The sequence below is a fragment of the Onthophagus taurus genome, chromosome 7, assembly GCF_036711975.1.
Source record: "Onthophagus taurus isolate NC chromosome 7, IU_Otau_3.0, whole genome shotgun sequence".
NCBI lineage: Eukaryota > Metazoa > Arthropoda > Insecta > Coleoptera > Scarabaeidae > Onthophagus > Onthophagus taurus.
The window spans coordinates 26,608,584-26,618,639 of NC_091972.1; the positions used below are offsets into that span (position 1 = coordinate 26,608,584).

Consider the following 10,056-nt stretch of genomic DNA (forward strand, 5'->3'; position numbering starts at 1 on the left):
CTAGAATTTCAAGAATGTTTAAATTATTATATAGGTATATTATAATCTTTATATTCATATAATTATGTATAAATACATTTTTCATATATTAATAATATAAATATAAACAAAATATTAAAAAAGTATTTTTGATAAATTAACTGTTTAAATTTCCCACTCTCATCAAATTCTGCCACAATTTCATTTTACCAACCCACCCAAAAATCACATAACCATACTTTTAATATTAATTTGGAAATTCATAAGATTTTATTAAATAATTAGTATTTTAATAATGTATTTAATCAATTAATTATGAATTCATCATTATAAGTTACGAACTGTAAGAATCTCATCATCATTTAAGCTTCTATCGAAAATAGAAAAAGTAAGGTTAGTTTAAAAAACTAATTAGTGAATATTTTTCACAAAGCCCTTCTTTCTAGATGAATCCGTCAACATTAAACGCAAATTCCCACGACCGAACGATCATCCATGTAGATATGGACTGTTTTTATGCCCAAGTTGAAATGAACAAAAACCCATCCTTGTTTGATAAACCTCTGGGAATTCAACAAAAAAACATTGTCGTCACTTGTAATTATATCGCTCGTGAATATGGCGTAAAAAAATGCATGTTAATTACAGACGCTCAAAAAACGTGTCCTAATTTAGTTTTAGTTAATGGCGAAGATCTTCATGATTATCGTCAAATCTCTTATAAGGTAACAACTTTTTTACAACAATTTACACCTCTAGTCGAAAGATTAGGTATGGATGAGAATTATTTAGATGTAACCAATTTGGTAAAAACTAGGTTAGGTTCAGATTGTGTTAATAAAGTTTGTAGTTTTAATGCTTTAAAGCCCGTGGGCCACATTTTTGGTGATTTAAAGTTTGATGAGGATGATGATTGTGATTGTGGTTGTTTTGAACGATTAACTATGGGAACGATTATTGCTAAAGAAATTCGTGATGCCTTAAAAGCAAATTTTCAATTAACTTCTTGCGCAGGAATAGCTCATAATAAGTTATTAGCAAAAATTGTAGGCGGTATTCATAAACCTAATCAACAAACGGTTTTGTATCCCAATAATGCTTTAGAATTAATGAGTTCCTTATCATCGTTTGCAATGATCCCAGGAATTGGTAAAGTAATGGAAGAAATTTTAACTAAGGAATGTTTAAAACTGGACGATTTGCAATGTATTGAAAATTTGGGGCGATTAAAAACTTTATTTGGCGCCGAAAAGGGACGTTTGATTCATAATCTAAGTTTAGGTATTGATAACTCTTTAGTAAAACCGTCAGGAAAACCTCAAAGTATTGGTTTGGAAGATAGTTTTAAAAAAATTACAGCAGTAGGAGAAGTTAAAGAGAAATTTTTATATTTATTAACCAGATTAATGATTTTGGTAAGCGAGGATGGGCGAATACCACGAACGATAAAAATTACAATACGATTATTCGATGTTTTAAAAAAAACCAGTCATAAAGAAACGAAACAGACTAATTTAAATACTTCATTATTCACAATAGAAAATACTAAGATCCGTTTAAATCCCCAATCGAACGAAAAAATCATCTCAATCATAATGAATTTGGCGAATAAAATCATTTCAAATCATACCAATAAACCATACAACATAACCTTATTGGGTTTATCTTTTACTAAGTTCATCGAAAGAGCAAAAAAGTCTTCATCAATTAGCTCATTTTTAAGAAAAAATGTCGAAGTTCAATCCATAACTAATATAGAACACAAAACCGATTTAACTCCGATGGAGTGCAGTTCAATATCTATGCCAGAAGTAACCACAATGACTACGGACGGATCGGAATCCGATTACGAACCGTCGCCAAAGAAAAAAATTAAAAGACGATCATTTCCGGCGATAATTTCAAAAAAACGATCATCATGTTTCGATCAAGATCTTCCATCGCCGTCGAAATTGAAAGTCGCTGATTTACATTTGAGTAATAATGATGGTAGTGCTGACGATTTTGAGAATGCAACATCTTCTAGTTCAAGTTTAAAGCCGATTCAATGTCCACTAAACGCAACCGAAGAAGTTTTCAGGGTCCTGCCTAGAGATATTCAAGAAGAATTGTGGGCAGAATATACTGCTTCTTCAGCTGTCGCTTCTGTGAGAAGTAGTAGTTGTAAGGAAGAACGTGAAAACGGAACAAAACCGAAAATAAATACATTGTTAAATTATTTTGTAAAGAATTGTTGAACGGCGAGGTATGAATATTTATTCAATAAAGACATGGAAGTTAGGGAAAAAAAGTGTTACACAAAGTTATTTTTGTATCGAGAGAAAATGTTAAGCTAAATACGACTTTTAATTTTTTAATTTATAATTTGGTTAGCGGTTTTATAATACAAAAAATACATTTTTTAAATAAAAAGTTTGCAGTTTTTTTATTGAATATAAACACAATATAAAAAAATACAGCATGTTGTGATTTATCCAAAATTATTCTCAACGAATGCCGAATCCTGTTTAAGATGGTAAAATCACTTTTAGCGAAATAGTTGTATAAAATGTGTTATTCTATCATGATATTATAACTTGCCAAAGCTTTATAACTTACAACTTTCTCAAATTTAGGAAGACAAAATACAAAAATTGGTCATTTTTCTGTGGTATAATCATGCGGTATTTGGCTTACTCTATGACCGGCCTATAATATAGTAATTTTTTTTTGATTAGAATCGTTTCATTACCACAATCCGGATGTTTAATTAATTTTTCTGGTCTTTAATTTTGTTAAGATTATTGTATTGTTGATTATACTGTACGGTTGTATGCAATGTGTATTGAACATACATATACTGAGTTTATATAGTGATAGTCCACACCTTTAACTGTATTTATAATACAGTTAGTATACAGTTTGTCCGTAAAGTAACGGATATAGGTGATAATATCATTATGAATGGTTTATGGAAAAAACCCTGAAACGGGTCTAAAGATCTAAATTTTTTGCAACTTTTTGGTGTAGGTTTTAAATTTTTTCCGCCATTTTTATTCGAGTTATGACGTCATCGATATTTTTTTCAAATGGCAATCCTCCATTTTTATTACGGAATATGAAAGAGATTTTTTTTCTGAATCTATTACAGTCAATATTAATATTGGTTACATAACAAATATTTCGAAAAAAATTACTTTAAAGTTTAATTACTTCAAATTCGTTTGACATGAAAAAATAGCAGTAGCCATGAATAACAATCGGTTTAATTACAAATAAAAAATAAAATTAATAAATTAAATGAATAAATAACAAATAAAATTAATAAATTTAATGAATAAATGAAAAATTAAAATTAAGTTAAGTGTTCAAATTGTGCACCATGGGCAGCTTGACAGTAACCTAAACGATTTTTAAATTCTTCCTGACAATTCTCTAAGATATCAGGAGTTATTCACTGAACTTCTTCTCGGATTCTGATTTGTAGTTCAACCAAAGTATTTGATCTAGTGGTATAAACTTTACTCTTCAGATATCCCCAAAGAAAGAAGTCCAGCGGAGTCAAAATCAGGTGATCTTGCAGGCCATTCAATTGACCCTCTTCTCCCAATCCATTGATTGGGAAATAATTGATTTAAATATGCACGAACAGGAACCGTATAGCGTGGCGGCGCGCCATATTGTTGGAAGAACAATTGCAGTTGAAATCGACTTGGGTCAATATCATCGGGAAATCTGGCCCTTATGGAATGAGATCTGTTTGTAGAAAATCTAAATATCTCTCTCCAGTTAAGGTTCCCTCAAAAAAGTAAGGGCCCAGGATAGTATCCTGTACTATTCCGCACCACACATTAATCTTTTGCGGATATTGGGTATGCGATTCTCTTGTCCAATGTGGATTTTGGGTAGCGCAATACCGACAATATTGTCTGTTAACTTGCCCACTCAATGTAAATGTTGCCTCATCGGAAGAAATTATGTTTTTAACGAAATCACCGTCATTGAGCTCATGAATGACGTTTACCTTACTTATAGGGATGATATTTTGCGGTTTTTAATATTTTGTGAACCGTTGTTTTACTAATGGCCAGATTCGACCCAATATCCCTTACTGTAATATGAGGGTTTCCTTGCACAGCCATAACAACCTTATATTGAGCCTCGTCTGAAACATTTGGTGGGCCAGACTTCGAGAGATCCCGTACATGCCCATGATTTTTAAATTTAGTGACAATGCGGTTTACCGTACTTTGGCTTATGGGTTCATGGCCAGGATATGTTGCATTAAAGAGCTCTACTACTTCTTTTTGAGTTCGAGTTCAATCCCCAATTCCAATCAAACACACAATTTCTATTCTTTCCCGCTCGGTCAAACGTACCATTTTAATAAATTAACAACGAAAACAAATAAAAGTAAACAATAAACAAAAATTAACTCAAAAGTGATGTAAGAACAGTTTAAATCAGTGCTATAAGAAACAACAAGCTTTACTAAATCAGTGCTTGACACTTATAAAACTTATAGAATTGTTTAAAATGATTCGTTACCATAGTTACTCATGGCTACTGCTATTTTTTCCATGTCAAGCAAATTTGAAGTAATTAAACTTTAAAGTAATTTTACTCGAAAATTTTCTTATGTAACGAATATTAATATTGACTGTACTAGGTTCAGAAAATTTCTTTCATATACCGCAATAAAAATGGGGGATTGTCATTTGAAAAAAATATCGATGACGTCATATCTCGGTTAAAAATGGCGGAAAAAATTTGTAACCTACACCAAAAAGATGCAAAAAATTTAGATCTTTAGACTCCTTTCAGGGCTTTTTCCATAAACCGTTCATAATGATTTTATCGCCTATATCCGTTACTTTACGGACAGACTGTATATAACTACGTTTATTTAGTTCACTAGGCTTTAGTTTTTAAATTAAAAAAATAAACATCACATACTCACATTTCTATTTGATTTTTCTTACACGATTCATAATGAATCATTACAATTCTTTTTTTATTTTGTAACCTGAAGCATTAGCTATAAGATGGTATATAAGACATTACTTACTTCCACTGACTTTAGAAAATATTGACTATCAAATGAGGAATGTGACAAAAATGAGGTAACATAGTGGCGTAAATTCGGGGTTAAATCTCAATATTCTGACGCTTCGAAAGAAAAGCAGAAGTGATATGATTATGACACTTTCATATCTCAAGTAAAGTGGATTCATATCCCCATTGTCAAACCCAAAGGAAATGAAACAAAGAGTGTCACAAACGCGGATACTTTAAATCAAAATTTCAATAGAATTTATGCGCGATATTAAATTTCATTTTATTTTTTTATAATACAATTAAATTTGTATAGTAAAAAATTAAATTTCATTTATCGTAATAAACGGTTGGTTAAGTCAGTTGAAAAGCTATACTAACGCATCCTCCCACATTCTACAGTTTATATTACAATTTAATTCTAACAAAAACATATAAATAGACATGAATCCATAAAAATTCATAAAATACTCCAAATTAATCGACTAGAACGTTTTTCGTTAAGTTTGTATATGAACCTCATAAATAAACAAACTTGACCACTTCCGGTTACGCAATTTAACTGATATTTAATATTTACATATTTTCATGACTACAAAGAATTTATTAATAAACTTCATACATTTATTATTACAAAATTACTTTAAAGTTTAACTAATTCAAATTTGATGATATGATAAAAATAGCAGTAAGCATGAGTAAACAATTATTTTAAACAATTTCCTAAGTGTCAACCTCTTTAATACAATATACCCTGATCGCCAACTCATTAGCCAAAGTATGGTGAGCCTAACTGTAACTAAATTTAAAAAGCATGGGCATTTCTCTGTCAAGTCTGGCCTACCAAATGTTTCAGGGAAGGTTCAACAAAACGTGGTTTGGCTGGACAAGAAAACCCTCATGTTACGGGTAAGGAGTATTGGGTATAATTTGGACATTAGTAAATCAGCGGTTCACAAAATTTTAAAACCAACAAAATATCATTCCCATAAAGTAAACGTCATTCACGAGCAATGAATCGTAGTTTTTGCAACAACAATTTTGCAACGATGACGAAGACTGTCAAAAGCATAATTTTTTCCGACGAAGGAACATTTACACTGAGTGAACAAGTAAAATAGACAAAATTGTCGGTATTGGGCTACCCAAAATCCAAATTCGCCAAAAAAGTCGCACACTCAACATCCGCAAAAGATTTGGGGAAACCTTAAGTGGAAAGAGATATTTAAATTGTTTCAAAACCGTTGTCAATTTCCTTTCAGGCAATTGTTTAAAATAATTGGTTACCATGGCTACTGCTATTTTTATCATTTATACAAATTTGAAGTACGAGAACTTTAAAATAATTTTTCTAGAACATTTTTTTATGTAACCAATATTAATTTGACTGTACTAGATTCAGAAAGAAATCCTCTTTCATATTTCGTAATAAAAATGGGGAATTGTCATTTGAAAAAAATATCGATGACGTCATAACTCGTTTAAAAATGGCGGAAAAAATTTGAAATCTATACTAAAAGATTGCAAAAAATTTAAATCTTTAGACCCGTTTCAGGGATTTTTGAATAAACCGTTAATTATGATTTTATCGCCTATATCCGCTACTTTATGGACATACTGTATAAAAAACGATGGATGGTGGGCTGATAAAGGACAACCTCCGGTTACGCTATTCGAGTGAAATTTACCGTATGAATGTTTCTCATAATTTTAATCGCTTATACAATAATTTCATTTGTTTAACTCTCTTTAAACAGCAAGTTTATATTGAACTGATGAATTTTGTCCTCCTAAATTCATGAAATTGACCACTGTGCGTGTTGTAAATAAATTAAATAAAAATACACGTTAGGCAACCAAGGTTGCACGAACGCAAAAAACAGTTGGCAACATCGATTTTAGTTAAGTTTAAGATATACAGTCATGCTTATTCTCCTTGTAAGAACTAGATGCTAGTTGCAATAGTAAAACCACTATCAAGCACAAACGGTCAAAGTGTGTGATATAAAACCTGAAAACCTTCCTGTCCCACTGCGAACAACAGTGCGTCGTGGTGTCATGTTTTAGGGAGGATTAGTCGCTGCTGCTGCCTACTTGGATTTGCTGTATCTCGGTAGAACACACAAAAGATTCACTCACTTTATCACTAACTTTAACTTTTCTCGATGATGTTGGTTCACATTCATCACTATCCCTAGCTTTTCTCTTAAAGAAGTTTGTAATCGGTAGCTGTTTTTGACGACTTTTTAACTAGCTGTTGAAATGAACCATCGCAACATAATCAAATAAATCAATAGCCGTAACCACATTGAACTATGAGCTTCAATCTCTGCTGTTGATAGTTTCTTTTTCTTCCTCTTATCTTCCTCTGCTCCCGACAAACCTTCGTTTAGCTGATGGTGTTCATGTAATTGCTTCAACTCATGGAATCTGAGGTCCTTGCTATGTTCTGCAATGAGTTCTTCGATGTCAGTTTCGTCTATCTCAAGGCCTAGAGATTTGCCTAGTGACACGATTTCTTCGACAGACTCATTTTCACTCGCAACGTCCTCTAAGTTTGCTTCTAAAACCACCTCAGGCCACAACTTTCTCCACGCAGAGTTGAGTGTTCTTTTTGTGACACTAGTCGACACATCATGGCAGGCTGTGTCGATGAGTTTTAAGCAAAGTACACTGTCGAAGTGGTTTTTCCAAAACTGTTGTAGGGTAAGATGTGTAACCTCGGTACGTCGAAGCAGAGTTTGAAAAGCCCTTTAGCAAATTGTCTTTCCATTTTCTTTAGATAGCTCAAAGTTTTCAGTCTTCACAAAGTAGCTAATAAGTCGGAATTTCGTTATTTTGTTAAGTTAGTTGTTATTGGTAATAGTTGAGAAATGAAGCATAATATTATAAACAAACTTTTATAAGAAAACTTTTATTTCATTCTTAACAATATTGCTCTCTTACACTTTTGTTATCAGATGCACAGATATTGAGAAAACTACGAAAAGTTTGATGAATTTCGTTGTTTTATAAATTGTTAATGGTAACACCGGGATTCAAAGCATATCACAAAAAAACTTTTAGAGTAAAAGTTGTAGCAAATCTTACTCTTAACAATATTGCTCTCTTGCATTTTTGCTATCAGACAATTGACAATTTCTTGAAGTTCTTGATCCATCGGCTACAGGATGGAAATTGTGTTGGATGGAAGGAATACAATTGTTATAAAACTAAACTCCTCCAAAATTTTATCCTGTACTCTTTTTGTGTGGGCAGGAGCATTATCCATAAGTAGTAAGGCTTTTTGAGGAAGATTGTTGTCTAGGAGGTATTTTTTTAACTCATGGTAGATCCACACCATCCTCACGCTCGCTCGTCTCGCCTCGGCTGTGCTCCATCCGGAGTCGGTTTTTTTGCACGAGTCAAAGGGCTCTCGCCGAGTCTCGTCTCGATGAAAAAATAACCCCTACACACTTGGACAGTCTCGCCGAGAGATTTCGACGAACACCCTCGCCGAAAGTGTAACGCTAGCATCAGGACCAGCAAAACAGTTTAACCATTGAGCAAACAGCTCTTCGTTGATCCATGCCCTGCTGACCGTTGACCTCCACATAACAGGCACTTGCTCTTTTGCACATTACATCTCTTGAATGCTGACAAGGAGAGGCATTATCTTCATGTCGCCACACGCATTCGCACAAAAGAGAAGAGTCAGACGGTCTTTTATTGGTTTGTGATCTGGTAACTTGGCCACCTCTTGTGTTATATAGGTCCTCTTCGGAATTTTTTCCAGAAGAGGCCTGTTTCGTCGCAATTAAAGACCTGCTGGGGGATGTACTGGCCCGAATTAATAAGCGGTTTGAATTGTTTTATAAATTTTTCTGCTGCTTTTTCGTTGGCACTGGCTGCTTCGCCGTGACGAATGAGACCATCTTCGGCTTTTCGTATATCCACATCAGCAGCAATTTTTCAACTTCTTCTATCACACGTGGTCGCTGCCTCGTCGACATGTTAATTGCGAGACCCTTTGTTGCATCTAAGCTTTTTATTGTCTCTTTACTCCTCAGAATGGTCATATTGTAGATGTTGTCTTATTATACAGGGGGTGTATCTGAATGACGTGCCCAAACTTATCTTAGTTTGGGCACATCATTCAGATACACCCAATGAATGATGTGCCCAAACTAAGATAAGTTTGGGCACGTCATTCAGATACATCTTGTATAACGTTTTGCTTCGAAATTTTGCTTGAGACATGAGTTTCAGCTCGTAACCCGAAAAACTCATAACCTGATTCACTCGTAATCCGAGGTTCCACTGTATAAGACACATTGAATACCGAAATTGAAAAGATATAACGACTGAAAGGTGCTCTCATATTATATCGCTAAAATCTGTTGTGAGAATAATCATTTAAAGAATCATATTTTAACCATCGCCACCTGCTTTATTTATTTTTGTCGCGTGATAATTGAACGAAAGCTACTTATGCTTAAAGTCAATGCCAAGTGGTGTAAAAACTTTTTGTGAAAATGTCTAACTTTGAAAAATAATTATTAAATAATTAAAAAGGTTTTATCTACATGACCAAGGGGTGATTTTTCAGCAAAAATTAAGGGTGTCTTTCATATAACTTTTTGTTCAAAGCCCCTTCTCCTCAAAGTTATAGCCCTCTAAAGTTAAGGGAAAAAATCTGCAACTTTCTTATCTCTTGACATTTTACAACTAACAAATTGTTAGTTTGATCACAAAAGATAAAATAATGCTTCATTTTTTTGACTAATAATAATCAATCTCTAAATTAATTCATTTGAGCCTGTGTATTCCAGTTACAAAAATCATTCCTCTAAATTTCTCCATAGTAGATTTATTAAATGAAAACAATTTTTTACGCCTGACTTTAGAGGGCTGTAACTTGGGAGGGAGCAGAAGGAGTTTATGTTAAAGTTATAGTTAAAGAAGGAGTTTCTTGAAATCTTTCGCATCAATTTAGAAACACCTGTATATAAGCTTATACACAATTGCTATCAACCTTGCTACGTGACGCCATTCTGAGCTAGA

At 33.1% G+C, this 10,056-nt stretch overlaps 1 protein-coding gene across 2 annotated transcripts; it reads left to right on the plus strand.

Annotated features, from left to right (window-relative positions):
- Nucleotides 1-183: 183 nt before the first annotated feature.
- LOC111428988 (DNA polymerase iota) lies at nucleotides 184-2,394 on the plus strand. Of its 2 annotated transcripts, none has more exons than XM_023064759.2 (2): nucleotides 184-372; nucleotides 426-2,394. In XM_023064759.2, the coding sequence occupies exon 2, from the start codon at nucleotides 426-428 to the stop codon at nucleotides 2,214-2,216; it is 1,791 nt and encodes a 596-aa protein (XP_022920527.2). In that variant the 5' UTR covers nucleotides 184-372; the 3' UTR covers nucleotides 2,217-2,394. The 2 variants fall into 2 exon arrangements, with proteins under 2 accessions (XP_022920527.2, XP_022920537.2); XM_023064769.2 differs by having other exon boundaries at nucleotides 184-367.
- The last annotated feature ends 7,662 nt before the right edge of the window (nucleotides 2,395-10,056 follow it).